This window comes from Cyrtonyx montezumae, unplaced genomic scaffold (genome assembly GCF_038088225.1).
Source record: "Cyrtonyx montezumae isolate F1298 unplaced genomic scaffold, pur_monq_1.0 scaffold_41, whole genome shotgun sequence".
NCBI lineage: Eukaryota > Metazoa > Chordata > Aves > Galliformes > Odontophoridae > Cyrtonyx > Cyrtonyx montezumae.
Window position 1 is genome coordinate 902,619 of NW_027072047.1, and position 27,209 is coordinate 929,827.

General features: G+C 38.6%; 1 protein-coding gene across 2 annotated transcripts in view; it reads left to right on the top strand.

The window, feature by feature from the left end:
* The window catches only part of SETBP1 (SET binding protein 1), a 264,102-nt gene extending 237,659 nt beyond the window's left edge, over positions 1 to 26,443 (top strand). For both annotated transcript variants that reach the window (XM_065747106.1, XM_065747107.1), the window contains 2 exons: positions 14,398 to 14,565; positions 20,815 to 26,443. In XM_065747106.1, the coding sequence (XP_065603178.1) occupies positions 14,398 to 14,565; positions 20,815 to 21,371 (725 nt within the window). In that variant the 3' untranslated portion in view covers positions 21,372 to 26,443. The remainder of the gene's footprint in view (positions 1 to 14,397; positions 14,566 to 20,814) is intronic.
* Positions 26,444 to 27,209: the final 766 nt, after the last annotated feature.

Below are 27,209 nucleotides of genomic sequence, written 5' to 3' on the forward strand. Positions count from 1 at the left end.
GCCTCATGCAGTTGTTGACATCAGTAACATGGGTGTAAAATGTCACCAGATCATAAGGCAGCCGGCATTCACCTTGCATTTGTATTCATGACTATACAAGGAAGAGGGCAGCAGCAGGTCAGGCCCACTGAGATCCACAGAGATTACTTTGTCAGTGTGGGTTGTTTGTATTCTGATGGGGTGTTTTATAATCGACTCTTAAAACCGTGCCACAACCTATTTGTTCTGGTTTCATGGCAGAGCAGATTGGAACATGAGAACAGTTGTGGTTTTCCAGGGTTTGATTTTATTTTGTTTTGTTTTGTTGTAGGAATGGCATTACATCTCCTCTTAAATTTTTTCTCAAAAGATCCCAAAGTTTCCAAAATGCTAAGTGCTTGCCAGTAGATATGGTTTAGGATCAGACCTGGCAAGTATTCCTTGGGTTGTCAAGTCTGCTCACCCACAAATTCTGGCAGCTAGCTCAGTGCTGGGTCTTTCCCAGGCAACACGACAGTATCCATGTGTGGGAGCACATCCCTCTCAGCTGTCTCACAGAAGCGCTAGCCTCTTGCCATAGCTTCTCCTTTGTGGAAGCATGGTCCACATTCACTCAGTACAAGACCCAACACAGGACAACCCCTCCCTTTCTTTTACTGTTATGTGTTGATCTTGGCTGGCTGCTAGAGTCCTACCCAGCTGATTTCTCTTTCCCATTCCACAACAGAGGGATCTGAGACACCTCATTTCTCTAGCCCTCATGCCTCGAAGAATGTACACAGCTTGCAGCCATCCTACTAATAGATCCAAGGTGATGGCTGTGGTAGGAAACTGGCTTGGAGACCAAGAGGGGGAAGCCTTAACACTCTGAGCAGCTGTGTCATGATGAAGAGATGTGTTGCCTGCAATTTTCCTGGCTGTAAGTCTGCACAAGCCAATCTGGGCACCTCCAGGAGTAATTAGCATTATCTGAATACAGGCTTCTGGTCCAAGTAGAATTAGTTTGTTCTTTGGAGATGTCTGCTTCTCTCTGTTACCATCACTCTAACATATCCTAGGTTGAACTTCAGTGAGACTCTCTAACATTCTAAGGGTTTGTATTTCCCATTCAGTTTTCTGACTCTTTCCTCTTTGTTTAGAGATGTGTCCTGTTTCTCACTTTCTGTGTGTACTGTGACTCAACCAGTGGGACTCCAGATGTCAATGAAGCCAAGTGCTTCATCTAATTAATAATAATAACAAGGGAGAGTGATATACTCTTCACGTGAAAATTTAATTTTTTTTCTAATTTCTGCTCAGCCGAAGCAGCTCATTTCTCTTGAAATGCAATTGAAATGTCATTAGTATTTTCATTAGTGTGATGACTTATGGTACAAGACAGGCAAGTAGATTTGGGGCCTAGGCTGATAAATTTTCATGACATTTTCGTAAGACTGTGCTAAACACTTTAGAAGTCACATGCCAAGTGGTTCCAAATCATTTAAAAAAACAGAAGACTTTTTTTTGTTACTCTTGGAATGAGAAGCAGCCACACTGCTATACAGGAATAGCATAGCAATCCCTGGAAATGACCAGCACTTGCTAAACATTTTTTTTTCTCCTTATTGAAGCAGTTAATCTTCATTGATGATGATGTTTTACTGATATATCTGATATTTTGTAGCTTTTTCCCCAATCTCTGAGGATTCACATGTCTAGATAGAATGGATTTTATGTTTGTGGGGAGAAGAGAAATTCCTGTGGAGAAGCCCGGCATAAGACTTAACCATAACTTAAATTCTGAGTGGCTGAAATGTTACTTAGATGATACATGTGCATGAGCCATCTTGACAGTTTGACTTCCAGTGCCTTTTCTCATCACTAAATGAACAATGAATAATGGTAAACAAGAAAGGAGAGGAAATGTTAAACTTAGTTAGTTGTCCAATCAGTCTGAGTCATTTTTCCCTCTTTGCTTTGAGTTATCTCAAAGATGCAGATGAAATGAATTATACATTTGGGATGGCTTGTGCTTATATCTGCTGGATAGGCTGTGTTTATTTCATTGATTCCTTCTGTCTGTGCTAGCAATTACAGAGCTATGTCCTGTAAGTCCACGCAATTTTGAATTTCTGGGGTTTTAGATACATTTTTAATGCTCATTTTTCTAGGAAAAGGGAAAAAAATTGTACTCCTGTCTTTTCCATATCAAGAAAAAAACATTGTCATGGGACAAAATTTTTTTCCTCTCTCTTCTTAGGTAATAAATTCATCCTAAAGAAGTGTGGGAAGTCTCTGTGGTTTTTAAAATATATTTTATATACTTCATTGCCTTGCAACCATTATCTTCCCATTCAGAGAAGAGTTGTCAGGGCATGTTTGTGTTGTTCATTGGTGACAAGAGGATATTTACAATGATGAGATATTTCCCTACCCACAAGAGACTTTGGGACAAGCAAAGATGAAGGCTCAGGGTTCGATTCATTTGCCAACTTGTAGTTGTCAGCTGTCATTTGAGAAGCCTAGGATATTCTGCCTGGCCTCCAGCTGCTCTTGCTGAAGGGCAGAGGTCTTGCCTGAAGTCCTTTATCATATCTGCCAGACACCCTTGGAGGTTTTAAATACCTTAGGGCATTTCAAACACAACCAGGTGCCTGTATAAAGCTTACACTTCTGGCTCCGGGATATACTGTCCATATTTTAGCCTTACTATTTGAGCATGAGGAGTTTAAACCTGGCACTTTGATATTTGACCATCTTGCTTCTGGAGGGATGGATTCTCTCACCAGCAGGAGATAGATATGTGAGTTAGATGTCTCCACTTTAGTAACAGTTGGTAAAAGTTTAGCCAGCATATAGAATCACAGAATCATAGAATTGCTCAGGTTGGAAAAGACCTTCAAGATCATTATGTCCAGCCAGAACCAAACCATACTACCTTAACTCTAACAACCCACCACTAAATCATGTCACTGGATCCTGCAGGGCAGTATGTCTTGGAATAAAGAAAACCCCTGCTTTTTCTGTTGAATCTCCCACTCCACTTTTCTGACAATTAATTTGATCTCTGTTGCCCGCAATAGCAGCTTAGATGCATAGTTCTGATGTAGAAACTGGGCTGTGGCCACGTAAAGTTAGATGAAATTAACTACTTCTATTCTTACACTAACTTAAGGAGGGCATAGGTAAAAATCTGAAGAATCTTCAGATGTTTTACTGGCAGCTGTCCCAGTAGGAGAAAACAAGGGCACCCTCCGTGGCTTTTCATGCTCAAAATTCTAAAGAAAATCTCTTTAGATTTCTTCCTCCGGGGGTTCTAGTTTTCCTACAGAACTTGCAGGTTTATGTTGTAAACAATTGTCTGAATCTAGAACCTATCATTAGGTAAACCCTTCAGGGATGTGAACACTATAAACTTAATTTCAAGCCCAAAGGCTGGAGATACTATTCTTAGCAGATTCCTAAATTTCTTTTTTTTTTTTTTTTTTTCTGTAGTTTGATGGTCTGATCAAAATCTCAGTCAGAGCTGGAATTTCAGCAGTTTCTGCCGCTGCTCAATATTTCCATTTTGTTAATAAACTTATACTAGCCCAGCAAAGCAATTTTTATTACAGAAAATTTCTGCTTGCATCATCTTTTCTCTGTTGCTATCCCAGAGTTTTCTGGATCATTATATTCTGCCTTTTCTGTATTTGATCTGCCTCGTACTGTATTATGTGATATCATCTGTGGTGACAGGATGAGGGGAAATGGCCACAAACAGACGCATAGAAAGTTCTGCACAAACGTGTGTGGGAACTTATTCACAGTGAAGTGATGGAGCACTGGAGCTGCACAGAGAGGTGGTGGAGTCTCTTTCTCTGGAGACATCCAAGACCTGCCTGGACGCCTGCCTGTGCAGCCTGGGCTGGGAGCTGCTTTGGAATTGGAGTTGGACTCAATGATCTCTGGAAGTCCCTTCCAACTCGTACAGTTCTGTGATTATGTGATTACAAGTATATAAGGATATGTATACAGCAGTTCATTGGAAAATAACCTATAACATCTTATAGGTATTATTAAACAAGAAAGCTGAAGATAAGCTTGCTTTAAATTTATACAGAAAAGCACTCAGGAAATCTGGAGTGATAATGACATTGATATGCAGCATTCAAGTTGATAGCAATACCCCAAATGTCAGTGGTTAAGAGCATTTATGGTTTTCCCAGTATGCTCTTTATTCCCTGTTTCATTCCACTTTGCAGTCTTCACCTCTTTAACCTCTTCTTCATCAGTCAGATCCCTTCTTGTGTCTATACTCCGTGGAGGCATTCTCTGACCATATTACATATGGTCTCTCTGCCATCCTTCTTACACTGCTAAAGGAAGCATTCTGCAGGAAGAATTTTAATGAAAATCACTCTCAGTGAAGTGTTTCCTATCAGAATTTTAATTGAAAAAAAATGCCAGAAACAAATGCTTTATGCCAAGGCTTGTATCAGAGCAACAGTTATCACTGAAGTTTTTGATAGGAAACAAGAGAGATCATTTTCAGAATGCCATTAGAATAGAACAACAATTAAAGTACAATATATGACAGTGCTAACTAATTATTAAAATTGTGTTGCTAAGGTTAATTGGTAATAACACTTATGATCTTACCTATACATCTATTTAAATAGATTTCAGTTTTCATATTCCAGTCAATTACTGTGGTTTTCAGAATAAATGCCCCATATCTGTTGATCTGAAATACATAGAGGGAGTGAGAAGAATGTTATGTGCACTACCAATGTGTATTATTTTTCATTCCTAGTGCTGATAAAGCAAGCACTCATTTTAGTGAAAAAATAGCATTAAAGTGGGATAAATGTACTCAGATATTAAAACAAAGTCAGCACAAAATCTTCTAAAAATAAAAACTCCTCCATTACAGCCTCCTAGATTGTAGGGCATACTGGGAGTTCCATTAAGAGCTGAGATTTTATTTCCAATGTATGTTGCACTCAGAGTATTTCTCATTGTATGAACTGGAGCATAGCTTGTTATACATAAAGAAGAGAAATGAAATGCCCAGGCTGCTCAGCAGGGAGGATTCTAACTGGAAAGTCAGCAGTCTTGGATGTTCTTATCAGCTCTGTGACTGAATTCAGGGAAGGATTTCAGCTCATCTTTATCCCACCTGTTCCCAAGTGCCTACCACTGTGACACAGCTGCCTTTGATAGCAGCTGCAAGTGGCTAGAAAGGTGTGAACCCTTCTGGGGAGAAGGTCAGATATTTCCAGACTATGCCAGATGGTGAAGATGCCCACCTGGTTCTTTGGTTTTTCTTTGGTGCAGTGGGCATTTGGGTTCCAGCAACTGCTCTGTTTACCTTTTTAACACATACATCTCCACTTAAATCATTTTAATGCAAATATGACATTTTAGTTACAAAGAAAACATCAGCTAAGTTTTCTATGTTAATCAGATGCACTTTTTCCAGATGCACAAGCAGATAGAACCTAAGCCACGTAATTTCTAGTGTAATATACTGTGCTGTGTTTTCTAAGTGGAGGTATCTTAGTCAAACTTGTTCAGCAAGAATTTTGCTAATAATTTTGCTAACTGCATTTACCTGTCATGACCTTTTCTACACTAGATGTGCCTGAAAATCGAATCTGTCATTACAACAGCCCCATCCTGGTGCCTTATTCATCCTCCCCCACCAGCAACTTGACTTTTCTGCCCATGTTTCATGCCAGCACTCTCCTACCAAAGCTGTCACTGTCCCATTTAATCTGTGATAAATACAAACTGCTCCCAACTCCATTTGCCTAGGGGATATCAGCTCTATCTGCCACATTTAAAAATGATCATCCCTGTTGTTAAGAAAAACAACTCCAAACACCACCCCTGACTTTTCTCATTACTTACAACTGAAACTCTCCCATCTGTCTTTCCTCAGCTGTGTTCTAGAGAAAGAAATCCTAGCTCCTGTTTCCTTCCTCCTGAGTGAGCATATTGGCATCCACTATGACAGTTCGTTTCAGCATGACTACTCATCTCTAAGCTGGTTCTTGCTTCCAGCTACATATACATATTTTTTTTATTATTTTTGCCCTTCAGGATACCTAATGGCTTTTAATGCTTAAAAAAGAGCTCTTTAGCTCACTCTTCGACCCTATCCTACTGTGCTTCCTCAAACACTTATTTTCGTTTCTCGTCTTTCAAAGCTTTCAATATTTGTCCTTCACTCTCTGCAAGAGAAGTTAGTTCTTCATCACTGTGTATTAAATGATTCATTCATTGAAATATTTCATGGCAAATTTAATTTCTTCAGCACCATCAGTTTTTGTCTGTCTCCCTTTATTCTGTCCGTCTCCAGCAACTGTAAACTGTATCTTTCTGCTCAATGAAAGTTACAGGCTCTGGGCAGAACAAACCTTTGACTCTGAACCCATTAACAAGTCCCTGTAGCTTAAATCTGTGTTCACAAGGCCTGGGATATTGGAGCCTTTGACTCTGAATTAGCCTTCTGAACCCTCAGGTTTTTCTCTCATTAAATTTATTGATTGCTGTCACCTGACAATGGCTCATGCGGTCATCTTCTTTGATCCAAGTTCTGCTGGAAATCCTCATGTCATGCGTTCATCAGTCCCTGGCATGACAGATTTTGGTGGCTTCTTCTGTGATATTTTCAAATCCCAGTTCCACCATGCCTGAAGGAAAATGGAGCTGGAGGGGACCAAGTACAAGTGCACTCAGCCCCCTTGAGTCTATGTCCTTTACTGTTCTAGCATCTGAACTGTTTATCAGCTTCATCTAATCAGTTTTCATCTTTCAGACCTTGAAGGATTGAACTTCTCTGCACACATTATTCTGATTCTCGTGACCAAAGATCTGTTATTCCTCAGTCCCCTGTTTCATGTCTCTTATATTTTCATGTTCGCAATATCTGGAGGAGGGTGGAAGGGAGTGAGATGGAGGATTCCATGGGAAAAGCAACACCAAAACAAAATCGAAATACAAGGCTTAAGACTTCATCTCCTAGAAAACCTAATAATACAAAATATAAGTTGTAAATAGTTGGAAGATGGCCTTTTATATTAAATTACAGTTGATCATCCTCTTAGCTGGAAGGGTAAGGAGGGGCTTGAGACTTAATAAGATGATGAGCAAAATAACGTTTTCTTATTCTTTCCTCCTTGGATTTAGTTATTGCATGGAGAATGACAACAGCTAGATGGTTTTCAAACATTACATGCCATTACATAGCCCAGTGCAGTCCTGGGACCCAGCTCCTGAAGTGAAAGATGAGTTGAATCCTCTACAGACTACCCCATGGCTGTATATAGCAATAACATTTGCTTTGCTTGCAAGGAATGCCTTCTGAGTCCTCAAGTAGGCAACAATTGCCACTATGCTTCCTGTCAGGAAACACAATTATCTTCAGGACAGTGAAGAGGACTTGAATTTCTTCAACTCAGGTGCAGAGATTCACCCAAGTAGAAAGGAATGGCAAAATGCATTTAACCTCATTAGTTTTAGTAGGGCTGACTGTGCAATCCATCAGTGTACAGATACATTAGGGGAACTAAACTATTTCCACATTTCATTTACATAATGGATGGGATGTGAAATGAGTCCTATGGAAGAGAAGCACCCTGGAGGCACAAAAGTTTATCACAATATGTAAGAGTTCTTTTAGATCATTGCATTAAATTTCCACTAACAAGATAACAAATTAATTGTCTGTATTACTGTACTAACCCAAAGCGGATAAAGTGTATGATTTCAGCAGAAGGCAGCTGTTTAAGACAGCTTGGTGGCTATGGGAGGAGGCAGAAGAGATTAGTATGTCTCCCAGCATTTACGTTCCATGATGCCAGCCCTCCTCTTGCCCCTTTAAGAAATCTGGCTCTTCTCTAATCTGATGTTGGACTTGAGCTTTATTAGTGAAGTGAGGGAGAATGAGTAAATCAACTGTATCAGACAAGCCTCAGGACATCTGGAAATTGATCATTCTGCAGAAATAAGCACTCTCTGTTTATTAGCTGGGAGTTCATCACTATCGCTTCTCTTTATCCAATTCCTAAGAGATTTCAAAGCTATCATCATAGCATTAGCTCTTCTGACTGTGCTACTGCAGATAAAGATCAGAAGATCTATCTAATGATGGCTTTCTCAGTCTCCCTCTCTCCTTCTCTAAAGAAATCTTGATTTTAAAGTGAAAGAAAAGAAAAAAAAAAAAAGTAAGAATGTAGCCTGGAATTAAATAAAGCAGTCTCCATGTCTTAAACTTTTGCCTGTTGGCAATGAGAGTTATTATTATCATTATTATTATTATTATTATTAGTAGTAGTAGTAGTAGTAGTAGTAGTAGTAGTATACTGGAACTATTCAAAGGAAATACATCCTGTAGAACAGAAAATCCTTCATGGGAGGGGTGAAATTTGAGGTTTTAGTGCAGTAGTGGAAAAAGAAGGAAGATAAAAGGACCCGAAGCCATAAAGCAGTGCTGTACGTTGAAAGTACAGTTATTTTAAAATGATAATACACGTCAAATAGAATCCAGGGAAATTAATTCCATAAGCTAGAAAGGTAATAATATTACTTTAAGAAGAATAATTACTTTCCTTAACTACATTTATCACATAGTAATTCAGTTCTCCCTTCTGGAACGTGACGCAATGCCAAACTTTTGACTGATTTATTTAAAATTAGCCTTTAAAAAAATTCACCCACATACAAGACTTCTTCTGGTTCTTTATTCAAAACATAGTAGCTATCAAAATGCAAATACTATGACTAACTTAATGCTTAAATGTGCATTCCTGTACAACTGCACGATGTAGCTACATTGTGCAAAGAGAGTGGTAGAAAAATTGTAGGAGTTTTCTGATAACAATAGTTGGACGCATAAACAATTTAAGTACAGCCATGGATTTCCGAAATCTGTGGAGAGTGCGAAATCCAATGCCAGGCATTTTCTAAAGATAAATCTTCCCTGACAGAAACTTTGCTGTGACCAGTTTTATCACCTGATTTCCTCTCTTTTCCAATGGCGATGTAATATCGTTTCATTTTTGAACTGGCATTTTTGAACTCTTTTCCAATGGCGATGTAATATGTTATCATTTTTGAACTGGCACTTAGAGATCCAGCCTGGCTGCATGTTGTACTGGCTTCTGCACACAAATTAAAGAAGATCAGGTGGACATTGTCCAACAACCTTTCCATATACGTACAGGATGAGAAAAAATAGTTGAATACATAAGCAATGTAAACATGATATAACAACAGTATAATAAGGAGAGTTAATAATCTGTTTGTACAGAACTTAGCACTGTGGAGCTAGACCACATTACTTGCAATGTAAGTACTTAATAACAACAATAATGACTAGGCCTTTAAAATTAAGGTATTAATTATCAACCAGAGCTCATAAGTTGCTTAGCCAGTACCAGGGGACCCATAAATCTTTAAGTAAAGGGCCCATTTTACATCAGTATTGTTTTGCATCGTACACAGCCTTTCTGTCAGTCTGTCTTCAACTTGAATAGTGCTATTCATGGTTCACCCTTTTATTAATGATCATCATAATTATTTATTTATAATCATGCCATTATTGCATTAAGTTCTTGATAATCTCCTTCATGTACATCCACTCCTGCTTTTGAAGCAATCTTTTGCCTTTGCCCTTTCTCATTTAACAAGTAATGATTAATTTTCTCCCTGCTCTGCTACCCATTGTTCACTTGTGTGTGCATGCACTGTTGTCTGTGATATCAGCAGGACTCAGATAACTTAAGACACAAGTCTTTCATGGGGTGAAACAATCTCTAAAATTGGAGGAAATAAACAAAGATCAACTAGAAAGTGGAAAAAACAAGTCTGAAACAGGTCATCTGTACATATCATCTTGCTCCCTGTCTGGAGCAGAAAAAAAAGTGAATTAACAGTTGAATCGTGACTTTTAAAGAACCCCCTTTCACTGTGTTACAAACTATTTATTTTTATTTTATTCGAATATGGGCTGAACTAAGATTACCTCTTTTTTCAGATTTCCTAAACCGAGCATTCCAAATGAGTAGAAATAGTCTAATGAAAGGTGGCGATCCCACATCAGTGAGTCAGTTTGATTCAGGAATGAATATCCTAGTACTGCAGTGTGAATCACAGCCTTGTGAAAAAACTGTTACAACTCCATGGCTGCCCAGTGGTGCCTCCAAATCTCAGTTACCATTTTGGTATCTGGGAAAGAGACCCAATGATTCTTCCTTATTGTGTGTTTCAAGTCCATAAATTATTGTTTCTCAATTCAAAGGCAAAACTCAGTGAGGCGAGTGATTCCGGCTCAAGAAAGCAAGTGTTTAAAACAAAAGACAGATAGCCAGACCCAAGATTCACCAGTGATGAGCTACAATTGAGCCATGTAGACTTTGAAGTAATTCCTTACATGCATATCTCTTATGTAGGGGGAGGACTTTTTCTCAATGATTTGTATGACTTTGCTAAACCCAAGTAGGTGGTAATTGAGCAGCAACTACTTCTTCAAAAGAAACAGAATAAAAATATTGAAAATATCGACTCACTCCAAAGGCAGTAAGCAGCACTTTGGTCTTTGACCTTTAAGCATCCTAGGGTAGTCAATAACCTGGCTGTTAGATGCTGAGCCTGCCACTGATTTTGATTTGGGAGTAGTTTAACCTTGAACCAAGATCCAAGTAACCACGGCAACAGGAAGTCGGCCTCTCCATCCAAGGAATGGGAATCCATAAATCAAGGTCCCTAATGCAAACACTGTGTGCAGGTAGAGATTTGAGAGGATAAGTGGTTTGTGAGGGATTACCTTTGAAAAATGAATGACTGTCCCTTGATATGTTGAAGCACAGCTTCACAGAGACCGTTTTTATCAATAGAGGTCAACAGGTTACAGCTGCATGTTTTCATACAGCTCTTTATATAGGCCCTTCAGTTTAATTAGAACCAGATGTTGAATTTATGAGGTTATTATATGCACGTGCATATGTATGTGTATTGATACATACACCCACACATATACACATTTCTTGTGTACAGTCTACATTCATGGAAAAGTAATGTTAAAACTCAAACTCTATGGGGTGGTGAAATCTTAGTTTTGATTATGCACAGTTCCATAGTCTAGGATCATGTAGGCATAATTGCCTAGCCAAATATTCCAGTCTTTCTGTGGAACATTGCTTTATTCAATGTATAGCACTCACCTAATGAACAGCTATTTGGTAGTTTGATTTTTCCTCTCCTTATTCAGTGTGTGACCCTCTGTCTCATTTATTCCACATTTCTAAGCCTTGCTATGAATAGATGAATGTTTCATTAATGTTGATAATTTTATTTTTGCAGCACTGCTCTTTAGATGAGGGGTATATTATTGTTCCCATTTGTAATTGAGAAGCTGAGCAGAGATGGATTGAACTTGAATGGATACAATCTGAGATGCTTAGTACTCAATTTGAGGCTCTGGGAGAATGTACAGTCAAATATGCAAGGTTCCTCTGTATATCTCTTCCAAGCCATGACCTCTGACTGAAATACTGTCTCAGCCCTGACTATTTCTGCTTTCAGACTCATTCTACTTTATTAAGTCACAGGTTTTTAATCTGTACTCTTCTTCCAGACTCATTCATTCTGTATCCCCTAATCTTTCAGACTCCTCTCACTAGTTCAGTGCACTGCCTTAGTCTGATGGAGATCTTTTCCACAGTTTCTGGGGCCACTTGTAAGTTTCCTGACTATTTCTCATTTTACATGCAAGAATAACTCCCATAGCAGCTCTAACTGAATGCAAGAAAACATTTATATCTGGAGTGGCTGAGTACTGACAACAGAGGCAGCAAACTGCTTGGAGATTAACTTGATCTTCTGAGAACATCTTTGAAGGTCTTGAAGGAACTCTTTGTGGAACTGCCACATACTATCCAGGTGTGGTCAGGGAAAGCAATGGGTGCTAACTTCTCAAGAAGATGGAGGCCCAAGTCTCCTGACCTGATCTGCTGTCAAGAAAGGTTTTCCAATGGCCTGGAACTTAGATCAGTGACATTGTGGAACAACATCTAAGGCTTCAGCAGTCCTTGGACTGATAATATTGCTGGAACTCTGGAGTTTTGGAGTTGGACAATTATGGCTGAGTGTCTCCAAAGGCTGTGGTCAAGAACATGAGGATGGATGCAGGTAATTTTCTCCTCAATCCTGCAAGTGAGCTTGAAAAAGACTGGATAGTTTTTGTCCAATAACAGCTCATTGTGCAGCTAGTATTGGCAAAATGGATTAATTTTTTTCTGATCATAGGATCCTTATTGAATTTAGAGAACCACTAAGAAGAGAGGAGTTTCATCTGATTAAAGGGAATAAAAGCATCTTTTCCAACAGTATGGCCAAATTGTAGGGAAAGCTTTAAAATAGAAGTGATAGGGAAAAAGATAGTGACGCACAATCAAGTGAAGAAGTGATGAATCCAGCTGGCAAAAAAAGGTTTCAGCTTGATAAAACAAAGCACTAGGAAGGCATGGAGCTGTGCCTAAGGATAACTGATGAACCAAATGAGAGCTTAAAAGTGAGTATTCACAAGCAGGCTAATATGGACAATATGAGCCTTTGCTATAGATCACCTGATCAGAAAAAAGTTGCTGAGAAGAAGCCTCATGTTCAACTTTTTGTGAGTGGATGAAGTAAAATTAAAAAGAGGACTGCAGCCTGTTTTGAAAAATCTTACTGGATCACAGGATGCAGCCCTTGATAAAAGTGAATTTGAGGAGAACTTGTTGATTTTCAGTTACCTTCTCTAAATTCAAAAACGTTCTACAATAGTGAGCATCAGTTCAAGCAAAGGTAACGAGATCTGCATGCATGAGCAAAGAGCTACTAACTACTTTCAGGCTTGGAAAGCAACCCAAGAAAGAGGAAGAAGCAGGAACTGTTGTAGAAATATAGAGAAAATACCTAAGCATGCCAGGGTGGGCTCATGAATGCGAAAGCCTATCTGGAACTGAATCTAATGAAGGCAGATGGACAACACAAAGCACTCCTACAGGTACAGGAGCAGGAAAAAAAAAAAAAAAGATGACTAGATAAAATGTTGGCACACTGCTGAATGGAACAGAGACTTGTGGCAAAGGACATGGAATAGAACAAAGTACTCATTATCTTCAATCACCTTGACCTTTCCTGATAAGTGTGGCCTTTAGGTACCCAAAGGTGCTGAGACCTATAAGGAAAGAAAAAATAATTAAGGTATATAAGGATCAGGTTAGGGAATATTTTAGAAGACTGGCCGTATTAAAATCCATAGATTTATGAAGCAGAAGTCATCCCTGACCAGTGTGACAGTGCTTTCCTCTTTGCCCAAAGGGATTTTTAAACCTTCATCCTTGAAAATATTTAAAATCTAGTTGGATGTGGCCCTAGGTAACTAGCTGACTCTGCTTAAGAAGGGAATTAGATTACATGAGCTCCAGAAATCTCTTCCAAACGCAGTTCTTCTATGATTTTATGAATCTTCATGTAATTCAATTCCCAAAATCTATACTTTCTTTGAGGATTATGTACAAGTTCAGATTTGAAAGGAAGAAGTGATTACAGAAGAACTACATTAGAAAAACAAGTGACTGTCGTCAATATGTTGACTGTTGACAATATGTTGAAGTCAATTATTGCAGAAACTGGGAAAGGTTTTCATAAATTAGTAAGGACACAACACAAATTCCTCTCCTTTTGCTTCAGTCTCATGAAAGCAGAACTTCTGGATTTGTATAAAACATCAACTGCAAGTTTTTCAAAGTCAACAAAACCCCCCTACTCCAATAACTCAGATCCCATCAGAATTAGTTGGCAGACAAAAGTATGACAGAGAGGTGTTTTTGTTGTTGTTTTTTAAACTCCAACCCCTTTGATGAGTTGTAAGGTAGAACTTTATAAGGAAGAAGATTTCTAAAAAAAAATATGTAAAAGTCTTGTGTGCTCTGGAAAGGCAGTGAGAATGTGAGGCCATTATTTGTGCCTGCTCTTTACTCAGATGAAGCACATATTAAGCCAAGTCACTACAGAACTATGTAACTGTGTGCAGAGAACAAACTACGTAAAGAATGACAAATAGATGATCCCAGTGAAAAGAGATGAGAAATATGTCTGATTTAGACATGTACAGTTGTGTGTATTTCTTTGTAAGAGGAAAAGTCACAGTGTAGAATTACCATGTCAGTTTGCCATTGTTATAGACATCACTGATGGCACTCCTTCAGGAAAAAGTATTAGAAATCACTATAAATTTTGATCCTTGTTAGCATCAAAACTACATTAGGTCTAGAAATCATGCACATACAAGGAAATATGAAAATATATTTGAGTAGCAAAGACAGTCACCAAGTATACAATTCCAGATATTCCATACTCAGTCTACTTCCTCAATGTTCATCCAAATTTTGTTTTCTTTCCCAGGAATTGTAGGCCCCCACTTAAAAGCAGACCAGACTTCACTTCATAGTAAAATGGAAAGTTCTGCCTGTAACATGATGACCAGGAGGAAACCAGCAACTGTAGAGAGTGTTACAATGCCGACTCCAGTATTATCTCTTCTACCTTCATCAGCAGCAACATCTGAAGCAGGTAAAGTGGCTTCTCTCCATCCTTTCTATGTCTCCTCCACCCTCTTCCTTCTGGCTCTGCACTGAACAATATGTGCTTTTACTGCTCTCGCTGATTTGAGTAGTCATTGCAAATGTGCGTATCTGATGCAATAATCAGGCTGCAGTTTTCCTAACACTTTCTTATCACGATCATATCTTGGCATATCAAATCTACTTTATTCACATACCACTACTTGTGCGATAATGAGTATACAAGTAACAAAAGCACTTATGGTCTAGCAGGTAAAGGCTGAAGTAAGACTCTTGGGTTCCTTTCTCAGCCCTGTTGTTCATTTATTTGAATGTTCCCATCCGTGTAGCATGAATACCTAGTGAATAGCTAGGGAACAGCTGAGATTTCTTTCTGCATACTTCAGTGATTTTAGCATAATGTTCTGTCTTGAAAATGTGAAATTGTTTAGGGCAATGAACAGTGATTTAGAGCACATAGGAATAAATAAGCCAGAGTAACATGTTTTTCAATCAGCTTATACCTTGTGCTTCTGTTTGCAATTACATTGGAAGGTGATACAGCTTTATGCTGTCAGAAATTGAGCCAAGTCATTCTGTCATCATCATGCCTTTTTTTGAGCACAGATAGAGAAGTTGATCATGAATTACGTCATAGCTTCCAGTGAATGGGGAACCCACCATACCTTATCTTACATGCAGCCATCAAGAATTTCTCAGTCTTGTCAAACATCTGAATCTACATGCACAGAAAATGTATTTTCATCCCTGAGTTATGGAATGATAACATACTTAATCATTCATTTGAAAGTGCTGTTTCGGTACATTCCTTTTGATTTTCCTCTCATTTCCTGAATAAATAGCGAAAACAAAGGACTCATGCTGTAAAGTGTCCTCTAAAAGGATAAATTTATACAGAAGAAAAACATGAGACTTTGTTTGCCTTTAAGACTTTCCTATATATAAACTAAGGACAGATTTTTAATGCAATGGAGAATGAAAGCACACAAATATTTCATGATCACTTTCAAGATGAAAGTATATGCTTGACTGCATAGTTCATTCTTTTGATTTTCAGAAGTCTAATTAAATTGTTGGTTTATCTGTAGCCCAGATGTTGAAATGATTTATTGAAAACTGAAAGAAACTGTGTTAATGGGAAAACAGGACAGTGCTTCGAGTTTCCTGTAACTAATGGGGAGCTCCTTGAAAATCACTCCATTCAAACCAAGTAGACAAACTGAGCCCAGCTGTTGAGCAGTCTTCTCTGTGCTGTGTTCTTGCAAGTGGCCTCAGACAAATCTGGAAGGATAGAGAATGACAGACAGTAAGATTGATCTTTAGTGTGACAAACACACCAAAGCCATCCAGAATAAAATTAGAGGAGCAATGAAGAACTTCCAAAGTGTCTGGAACACCTTGCTGTGGTTCCTTGTCTTGTACCTGCTGGAGCAGGTTCATCAGACCCCTTTAAGCTATTCTTGGGAACATACATATAGGCTTCCCTTACTGCCTCAAAAACTGTTACATGTGTATTATCAACATGGTGTGACTTCCCAGCTTGGCCTGTAATCACTTTAATTTATCTGTGAGATGGATCCACAGTGCATTCGCTTACAATGGCAAATATAGAGCACTCATGTGCCTTATTTTAAATGCATAAGGCTGTGTTCTTTAGGACTAACTCCAAATCTTTCTTCTTTGAGGTAGCTTAGTGAGAATATCTTTTTAGGCTAAATAGGAAGGGATGGAGGAGAATTGCAGAAGCTTTATTGGACAGAAAGAATCAGCAGCTATGTCCAGCAGTAGTGTGCAATTTTCCAGTTTGTTTTCATAACCATCACTTGAGACAGAACATGGGACAAGTCTCAGACAACAGTTTACAGAAAGCAGTTCAAAAATACAGGTGCTTGTCTGAATTGTCTGTGTTTTGGGAGGCCAAACTGCTTCCTTCTCCCATTGCTCTCAGAAATAAGGATCTTCCTTAACAGATCCTCCATATGGAGGAAGAGAAGAGTCTTTCTTGTGATAGCTTTTTTATGATGGACGAGTTCTGCCTTCTGTTAAACTCTAACTGCTTTTTTCGGTAGTACTGAATTTTCCAGTTATGTCCTCCTTCTCTCTGCTGTTGCAAGCCTCCAGGCAGGTTCTATGGTGGGAAAAGTGTCTCTTCCAGCATCTCTTTGCACTGTTGAATTCAAGCTGTCACTGCTTGTAGCTATGTCTGGAGGAAATACACTGATTATGGTAAGCAGATCGATGTCCTCAAGTGTGAACAACCCCAGCATAAGCAAAGGTTCATGCATCCTGAGTCTGCACTCATCAGCTATTTCTAATCTCTTTTAACTTTGGTCAGGACTGTGCCAAATAGCTTCAGGCCTTCCCAGAGGAAACACATAGCCCTGCAGCCTGGCAAGGTGAACATAGAATATTTTGCCCAGGCAGCAAAATCAACTGTAGGTTGCCATCATGTTGCATCGTCTCTTAGCAGCATCCTATCTTTCTCTAAGTGTGTTCAAACATGTTACTCTGGTCAACTTCCCCCTCTCCTCTTTTGAGAGAAGACTTCCAGACAATGGTAGGGGAAAATTCTTCCTTCCAGAGCAAGGTTACCACATTGCAAATAGTAAAGTATGTGCAAGAATAGAACAACAAAGCTTAAAAACAATGCAGACCAATTTAGATCCAAGGTTGAGCAAGGTCTGACTAGATAAAATGGAAAAGCTTAAAAGTTATCTTTGGTTTTCAGCAAAGCAGTGTATCACATGGCAATATAGCAAAATTTTATATCAAAGACTGTTGACCGAGAGCTTCCAGAGGAGTTGATAACAAATGATGGCTTTTAGTTCAATAGTGGTTTCTTGTGGCAGATCTCCCTGATATATTGTCATATACACACCTCATCAAATCTTCCCCCCATCAGACTATTTTCCACATAGTCTCCCTTCTCCAAATTTAAAATCAGTTGTCCCTGACTCTCAATACTCAATATAATATTGATTTTCCTGATACATCCTTTAAAAACCTGACTTACAGGGATTTTACTTATTTACTTTACATGCATTCTGACTATTGGCAGACTACATAGCACAATTCCTGCAAGTTCAGAGGCTTGCTAGAGAGAAAAGAAAGAGCAGTAGTAGTTACTTCCTGAGAAAATCATAAACACCCCAAAGCACTTAGAAGAGAAAAAATAATAAAGTGAGACAGCATAGAACACTTTTTTCTTTCCCTTCCTTCCTTCCTTCCTTCCTTCTTCCTTCCTTCCTTCCTTCCTTCCTTCCTTCCTTCCTTCCTTCCTTCCTTCCTTCCTTCCTTCCTTCCTTCCTTCCTTCCTTCCTTCCTTCCTTCCTTCCTTCCTTCCTTCCTTCCTTCCTTCCTTCCTTCCTTCCTTCCTTCCTTCCGAGTTCCGAGTTCCGAGTTCCTTCCTTCCTTCCTTCCTTCCGAGTTCCTTCCTTCCGAGTTCCTTCTGAGTTCCTTCCTTCCTTCCTTCTTGATTGAAATTGAAAGGGTCTGTGACTTTGCAATTTTTTTATGAGAGCAAGGGAGTATTTAAACAATGAAGGAAGGCACTGGATGTTCAGCTCACAGATTTACACCTATGTGTGGATATCTACCCGTAACTATTAGTGTACTAACTAAGTCTGGAGAACTATACAGACTGCGTACAACACACATTTTCTGTCTACGTTCCACTCGGGCCTCTAAGCCTCAGTATCATGGACATCTTGAATGCCTAAGATATGTATCAGAGCAACAGAATACCTGTGCACTCTCTATTCAGTATCAGCGGTATGGAGGATGCCCAATGTCATGCCAAATGGCAGTAAACTCTATTTTGAAAGCGGAACAGTGGAGGTACATTGGCAACCCTGCCCACAGCAGGGAGGTTGAAACTAGATGTTCTTTAAAGTTCTTTTCAACCCAAGCCATTCTATGATTCTCTGATACATCCTGTAGTGCCTGTGTAAAGTAGATTGCATTGACTTCATTGGGCTTATAATACTGAGCTGCAGAAATAGCGGATACTGATAGATCTCAGTAAAGACATAAGATCATTCAAATTCTTCTTTTCAAATTAGTCTTCTAGCCTTTGGCTTGCTGTCTGTCCAATTAAAAATGAGAATAGTGCCAAATCTTCTAATTTCACCATTGGCCTTGCTATTTTTCTTGTATTTGTGCTGAAATTCCTATCTGCAAAATTTGTGTCAATAACTTTCTGAGAAAAAAAATTGCACCTCGAACATGGGAGTTTTCAAAGTCTCACAAATGGCTCATGACAATAGTAATAAAAGCCAAAATGTGGACAGAAAATGGTGTACAAACTGTTTGACTTATTAAATATTCTGACCTGAAGCTTCTCTCAGGATTTTGGAGTAACTCAGAGGAGTTGAATGCTTAGGACTGGGAATATTCTGACTTCGTATGTCAGTCATGAGTGAAGCCCCAGAGAGTAATGGTTTTGTGTGACCAGAATCTAACTTTTTTGATCAGATGACTGAGAAGGAGCTCACTGTCAGTTGCCTTTAGGACTCTTACATCCACACTTTTTAGGGGTGATCTACTTGAGAGGAATTTTGTGCAACTAATTAGATCCTCTTAATAGTTTGGACATTTCATTTCCTTTCTCTTTTTTTTCTTTGTACCAAAATGACTGCATTCCTCTATTCTTTTGTCCTCTGTGAATCACAAGCTGTAAATGGGTTTTATTTTTCTTTTTGGTGTGGGGAGTGGGTTACATATGGAAAATGTATTTTGTTTTGTAATTAATGAAAACCAGACTTTGGGAAGTTAGCCATCCAGGTCCTTATTTATAAGAGAGCATATGTCTGTGTTTTGTTTATGACTCACTCCTACTTCTTGCATTGTAACTTGGGTTTGTTTATGCAAGCTTTCTTGTGAATCCAAGCAACATAGTAGTGTAAGAGCCAATAATTTATGTTCTCCAAGAGGGGAGGACAGTAAGTAAGGTTTGTATGCTGAATCTGTCATGGTGAGCAAGGGAAGATTCTGCCACTTGCTTCTAGATCTCTACAGAAATTGCTACAACAGCAAGTTTATTTTAAACTACTGCTGGAAGATTGCACTGTTAGCAATGGAGACAGTGATAGCTTCTTTCTTGAAATCTTGGCTGCTCTGGAAACTTCAAGGATTTCAAACCCAAATGACTGCTTGACAGTCAGGTGTAAATTAAGTTTGCAAGTAGATGTGGGCTGAGGTTAATTTAGTGGGATGTTTTAATCTTTACTGGAAAGAATTCATGAACTCCGTCATTTCTTTTGCAGTAGTGCAGAATTGATGTGTTAGGAGTGAAAGGGAGCACCAGTTATTTCAACAGCAGAATTAATACGTTCTGTCTTCCTCATGGAGAGGTAGTTACTTGTATCCACAAGGAAATCTTGAACTCTGAACAGATGCCATGTTCATTAAAGGACAATGAAATAATTTAAGATAAATAAGCAAGATTTTATGTCCTAAGTAAAGGCTCAGAGGCCAACAAACACTAGGCTCTCTTTCCAGTTCTGACAATGACTCACAATGTGACCTTGGCAAGAGACTTAAGTGCTTTGGACTTCATTCAGATCTAAAGTAAGTAATCAGAACCAGAAAGGAGTGAACTTACTTCAGGGACCATTAAAGTCAATTATATGACAGAGTAGTTTCAGCTAGTTTATGCAGAAATGATAGTAAAAAAATCCAAGCATAACTAACGAATTTAACACAAGTGGAGTAAGCCTGTGCCCACTAGTTTCAGTAACAGAAACTTTTAATACTATCTGATATCCAAGCATTAAAAAACCAGGGTGAAAATGTCAGGAGTGTATGTTTGGAGTATATAAAGTTTTAACAGTTATGGTGGACCAATGTAGCACCTGTGCTAAGCTGCCTTTTCTTCCCTCCCATCTGAGGAAGGAGACTGAATCAATCCCACAGCAAAACACCACTGTAGAAAACTCTTGGTACGTTAAAAGTCAAGAGAGCTGGAGAGACATCTGTGAGCACAACTTAATTTAGGTTGTCATCTAGAATAGTAGAAGGGGAGGCAACAGCAATTCTTCTGGGACTGCATTAAATTATTTACTTTTTTTTTCTTATACTGCCTTTCTATGCAGACTTCTTTCACACATCTACTTTTCAGTAGTCATATTTGTCCTGTCAGACCTGAAAGCTCCAGTCTTCATAATGCTGAAGGCAGATGAATGAAGGTTTCCATTCTCCTGTTTGACTCAGTCCTGTTTCTGTCCTTGTCTCCCAACAGCCAGTCCACCTCTGAAAAAAAGGTTCAAGCGCTGTGAAATCGAAGCAATCCAGTGTGAGGTGCGCAAGATGTGTAACTATACTAAAATCCTGTCCACAAAGAAGAACCTGGATCATGTAAACAAGATCTTGAAAGCCAAGCGGCTGCAGAGACAATCAAAAACAGGCAATAACTTTGTCAAGAAGCGGAGGGGCCGTCCACGTAAGCAACCTCTCTCCTTTGATGAAGATTCCAGAGACCAAATGCCAGTTCTGGAGAAATGCATTGACCTTCCCAGCAAAAGAGGTCAGAGGCCAACACTGAATCCATTGCTGTTGGAGCAAGCAGCCACTCAAGACACAATCATGGCCACCATTGAAGCTGTCATACACATGGCTCGAGAAACACCGCCACCACCTCCTCCTCTTCCTCCCCCGCCACCACCACCCCCTCTCCCTCTGCCCCGGACACCTCGGCTTGGGAAAAGGAAGAGCAAGTCACCACAAGAGGAGGAGGATGACATGAAAGTGAAGCGGCACCGGAAAGGCAGAGGAAGTGAAAGCGAAGGCCTTCCCTGAGGCCAGCACACCCTGTTGGACATCAGGTGCTGATAGCAGGGTACGACAAGACTGACAGACTGGAGGAATACAGTCTGCTTCGCCCCCAAGGCAGCACTGAACTTGTCACTTGGGTGGCCAAAACTTATTATGGAGAGATGGGGATCACATCTTCCTCTTCATCACTTCGGTCCCAGTCCCCCAGAAAAGAGGGGGAAAGGGTGAGGAGATGGAAAGGTGGGGATAAGGGGGGTGGGGGGATTTCTAAGTTGGGGATATTGTCTACTTTGCAGTTTCCAAAACTAATCAACATCTCAGCATTGCTGTGCTCACACCATACCCGGAGGCGGGAGGTCATCCTTGCAGAGAGTTGAGCATTGTTGCTAGGGCTGCATGCTCAACTCAGATTCTGTTTGGTGGGCCAGGTGAAACTAAGAATAACCATACCATAGTAGAAATCACTGTAAAAAAAATAAAAAAAAATAATTAAAAAAAGGGAAAAAAAAGAAGAAAAAAAGCAAGAAAAAAAATAGTGTAATTTTCTCAATTGTGATCTTGGTTATAATATGTTTGAATTTTTTTCAGTTTTATATCCTACAAGGTTTTGGGGCAACATAACCCAAAATGCCTGATTCCTGCTAGAACTATATATTTTTTCTCATTTACTTGCCTAGTTACAACTAGCTGCAATATAGGCAATAGAAAAGTAGAGCCTTACACGTGCACACACTCATTTCGAGTGCTATCCCAAGGAACAACAGAATATTACAACATTTCTAATAAGGTGTACAAGGATATTCAGTTATGATAGCACATTTCTATGAAGCAACTTGGCATTTCCAATGGCATGTGAAAAAGGGGTCATCCATCAACCAAGTTGTTTTGATACTCGGTACATATGAGTAGAGAACAGCAAGACACTTCTGGGGAATAGAGTTATAGTAAACATGGACAAAATCACAAAAAAAAACAATAATAATAAAAAAATAAAAATAAAAGGAAAACGTAGAACAGAAAAAAAAAAAAAAAAAAAAGTAAAAAAAACAGGGCCCAAAACTACCAGTTTTTACCACCTGCATTCCCAGGGAAAATGATGGGAAACCCAGGCTCCAAATTATTTGCATTGGATAGCAATGCCTTGTACTTTTAAAGAAAATAGATAAAGTAGATTGTTTTAAAAAATAGAGAACAAAACCCTATGGAAAATAGGTTATTTCTTGGCAATTATTTCTTAAAAATAAAAAAGGAATAAGTGTTCTTACCTGAAAATAAAAATAAAAATGTTCAAAGGGTATCACCACTGCAATTGTATTAATGCCACTTTGGACATGTTCTCCAAGTTGTGGTTGCCTTAATAAACTAAAAAAAAATTTTTTTGTACATAATGTAATTATAAAGCTCTCAGTCTGCATGGATGCAAACTGTGTGTGACAAATCGTCTCTTAAAATGGTCAGTTCAAACTGTACATTTCTCATTCAAGTTGTACGTTAACCATTGATCTAACTTGGGTAAAATACCTAAGCTCCATTTCCACAGCCCAATTAAAATGTTTAACTCAAACAAAGACTGAACGTGAAGCTGTTCCATTGCAGTAAAAATAGTTTCTTTTTTGTTTGCTTTGTTTGTTTTTGTTTTTGTTTTAGAAAAAGCAGTCAGTTGTAAAAATTTGGAATATGTACTTCCAATTTATTTCATTTTCTTTTTAAAGTCCTTCAGTACACCCAACACCTGGCATGGCAAGATGGATATTCAAATGGGAGAGGGGAGGGAAAATTCCAGCAAGGGAGTGGGGAGTGGAATTATTTAATGATTCACAAGCCAACTGTTATTCACTTTTTTGAGAAACGCTTAATTGGCATATTGCCAAGAAAATTCAAATAGCACGACATTAAAAAAAAAAAAAAAAAAGACAACAAATAAGTCCCCGCCAAAAAAAAAATCTTTCTATTCTGCTATTTATTTACAAAAATCATATCAAGACTATAGTGTTAAAGGGACACTGTAAACATATAACTCATTATTTTTAGAGACTGATTTTTCTTCTGTGATAGCACCTTAGCTTATTAAAACTGAATGCATTTGGGGTTTGGACTGGGGTTGGAGGGCTGGGAGAGGGTTTTGTTGTTTTTTTTAAGGCTGGAACAATTCTTGAGATCCTTTCTCCTTACAGCTGATAAGATGGATCACAGAAGTTTGCTTCCAATTTCTCTCACAATGTTCATCATTCTCATTTGTGCTTTTTGTTTTCCAATTAATGCAGCTTAGAAATAAACTGACCCATTGCTCCTTCTGTTACTACCAACTTATCTTTTCAGTTCTCTCAAATCAGCGCAGTGTTATTGACTGAAGATGTAGGCCTGCAGAAAAAACAGTTTATGACTCTTCCAGCTCTTCCCTTCTGCCTTAAAAAGCATCAGACTGAGGTTTAGTTGATTCAGAAACTTTTATTAACATCTTTCCCTTGGGCCTGAAAGTAGTTGATGGTGTCTCTTAAAAAAGAATATGTGTTTGGTGTTACAGGTAGCCTATAATCTGAAACTAAGCCATCTATCCTTAGTTTCATCTTCAGTGATCTCTTTGTTAGCATTGAAGGACATTTAAACATGTAGCAAGCAGAGCAAAGGTCTGAAAGAACCAAATTCTGTCACTGAACACCTCATGTGGTTACAAGATGCATCAAATCTCACAGAGTGACAAAAAGGACTGGATTTGGGCTGACTCTGGGCATAACCCCACCATTGGGGATTACTGAACAGTGTGGGGTCCTCAGCTTCAGATCCAGTACCGTCAGGGCACTGCTGGAGGAAGATGCTCTTAAAGGTCTTTTCCAACCTAAATGATTACATGATTCTATGAAAATGCTCTTAACATTACAAAAACTACTATCTGAGATGCTGCTAAAGGCAAAATGCTTAAGGAGAGTATCCACTTGTGGAAAGAACAACCCCATATGCTCTTCAATGAGCACTTCACAAAAGGCAGAAAAAAAAATGTAAAGGCACTTTTGGTCCTAAAAATAACAAAGGCTAGGGTTCAAGACTTGGTAGCTGAAAGCTATCCATGTAAGGTGTATGATAGCCCAGATGGCCAAAATTTATTCACAGAGAGGATGTGTAGGGAGAGCACAGTGCTGCAATATAGTCTTCACTGTTTGTCCGAACAGCAGCCCTGTGCATCCAGGCCTGGCTGGCAGCAAGATTATTTTGTTAATTTGTATGGAAGAAGGCTGGAAATACTGTTAGATGGCATTCATAATTTGTGTTCTGCATGTTGCATAGTCTACAAATATGATAAGCAAGTTGCTGACAGAATAATATTATAAGGCGATGTACTACATGCAGATCATAAAGGATTTAGTTTTAGGGCTTAAGGCTAAAATCCCACTCCTGCAGTTTATTACCCAACGATATTCCAGTAATGAGCTTTCTGATTTTTTTTTCCCTTACAACGAGGAAGTTTTACTAAGAAATTCTAAATTCTCTCTGAGCATTTCCAAGGTCCTTCACTGGGGTGAAAGCCCTTTTGCTTATTAAGACCCAAAAGAGCCTTTCAAAGACCTCCATCATGTCACAGATTATCACATTTTTGCATGCTTAAATAAAAACACAAAACAAAATCACATGGCTGTAAGCTATGTGAAATGATGCCATGGATTTACATCCTCTCTGAGGGCCCTATATTTCTCAAACAGTGTAAAGCCAAGAAAAAGAAAAAAGAAGAGAGAAAGAAATAAACGACCACTTGTGTCTCCAAGAGCTTCATACTGCCAATTTCTTGAGCCCTTCACTATTTAATTTTCTGTGAAGCACCTTGCATGTTTATGGGTAACTCAAAAAAACTGAAAAGAAAAAAACTAAGCAAGTGATAACAGTAATCAGCTACTTGGGTGCCATCATATAGCATAGCCCATGCCTTTCCACTGGACATCAATTCTTTAGACCATCCATACAGAGTATTTGATTTGTGTTCTTACATTTTTTGGTAGCATCTGGTACAGCAAGATGCTTATTCATTTCTGGGGCTTCTGAGCACTACATCAATACAAGAAGTCACTTTTCAATACTCAAAGATTTACCCAACACTTATTTTCACAGCCCTGATTCAAGACTGCACTTAAATAGTGCATTTAAGTAGTATCCTGAAGAAAAATAAATAAATAACTAAATAAATATAAGAAAAAAGGAAAAAAACAAACAGGATGGTTTTCTGAATTGAGAAAACAAACATCATGCCTTTGCAATGCCTCTTCCTTCCACATCATCCAAAAACTGGGGTGCAGCAGTTCTGAGAAAATTAGAAGCACATCTTAACAAAGAACACATATTTGAGATCTCCTTAAGATGCCTGCCTAGGCTGTATAAAACACTACGTTAAAAAAAAAAGAAAAAAAAAGAAAAAAAAAAGAAAAAGAAAAAAATGTAAAAACATAAAAAAGAGCTGCCAATTGGACAACATGGGGGAGCTGTTCAATCCCATGTTGGTTTGTTTTACTTTTCTTTTTCTTTATTTTTTTAAGCTATTTCTTAAATAATAAATGCACATGAAGTGTTAAATATGTATATACTGTATTTCAAAAAAAAAAATTAAAAAAATCAAACAAATGGGGCACAAGATTGTTCTATAAGTCGTGCTGGCTAATTTTTAGTTTGTATTCATAAGTGGTTTTTAAAAGCCTTTTTTAAAGTGTAATTTGCATGTTCTACTTTGATTGTATGTAAACATATTTTAGAGCAAAAAAATGTATTTGTATTTTATTGAATATAGAGGCAAGAAAAAAAAACTTGTACATTGTTTGAAATGTTCTTTTTGTAACAGTTTTTATTCATGAAGCATTTTTGTACATTTAAAAATGGATATGGACTTGATGTTCTTTGAGGCTTAGATACATCTGGCATGCTTTAATGTCATGCTCCTTCATGATCTTAGATGTTGGTTTTTAAACATTTTTTTCTAAAACAAAGCTCAGTCTTTTCGCTACCAAATCAGGTTAGCACAGTATAGAGCACTTAACTAAAAAAAAAAGGAAAAAAAAAGTTAATCCTATTCATATGTTATTCATTGTGTGAAATTAAAGGAATTCAATTCAGTCTAACATGAGTTGTGAATTCTTTTGTCTTATTTTCCATCTGTTTCCCATCACTAAGGAGTTTAATAGCTTTCGGGATACTAATACCATGCATTCACAGGCCGTCTTTATGGTAATAGAGAAAAACATGCTTTGGTTCCGTTCTTTTTTCTCTTCTTTTTTTTTTTTTCCTTTCTCTTCTCTCTTTCCCAGAATATCCTTAAACGTTAAAAATGGACCGTGCCACAGGCCCCATGGATGAAGGGGTTCTTCATACTTTGAGACTGTGTCACTACATGAGGAGAAACATCAGCGGTCCAAGTAGTGTTCATTGGTACCAGCATGGAGATTCTTGCCACAGAGGTGGGATTTCCACTCTTGCAGCAGATGGATTGTTGTCTGTAGATCCCTATAGGGTTAGGGATTTCAGGGGCCTTTCCTGATTAAACATGGAAAGGAAATCTCATCCCCTGGAGCAGGCAGCAATGTTCAGGCAGGATAGGTGACAGTGTCCTCTCATCTTCTGTCCTTCAGGAGTTTCTCGGGATAGGGTCACCTTGGTGGGACAGACTCATCCAAACAACAAGGGCAACCCCTCAGTCAAAGTTTTTCCCCAGGATTCAATCCAGCTTTCTGATTCTTGTGCAGAGATGTTCCAAAGATCTCATTTTAATGAGTCTTCTCGTTCTTTCTCTTCTGTCTCTTCAACATATTCACAGGCTCAACATTTGACAACAGTTTGTAAAAGCACTGATATTTTTGCTCACTGCTTGTGTTGGACTCTGTGATGTGT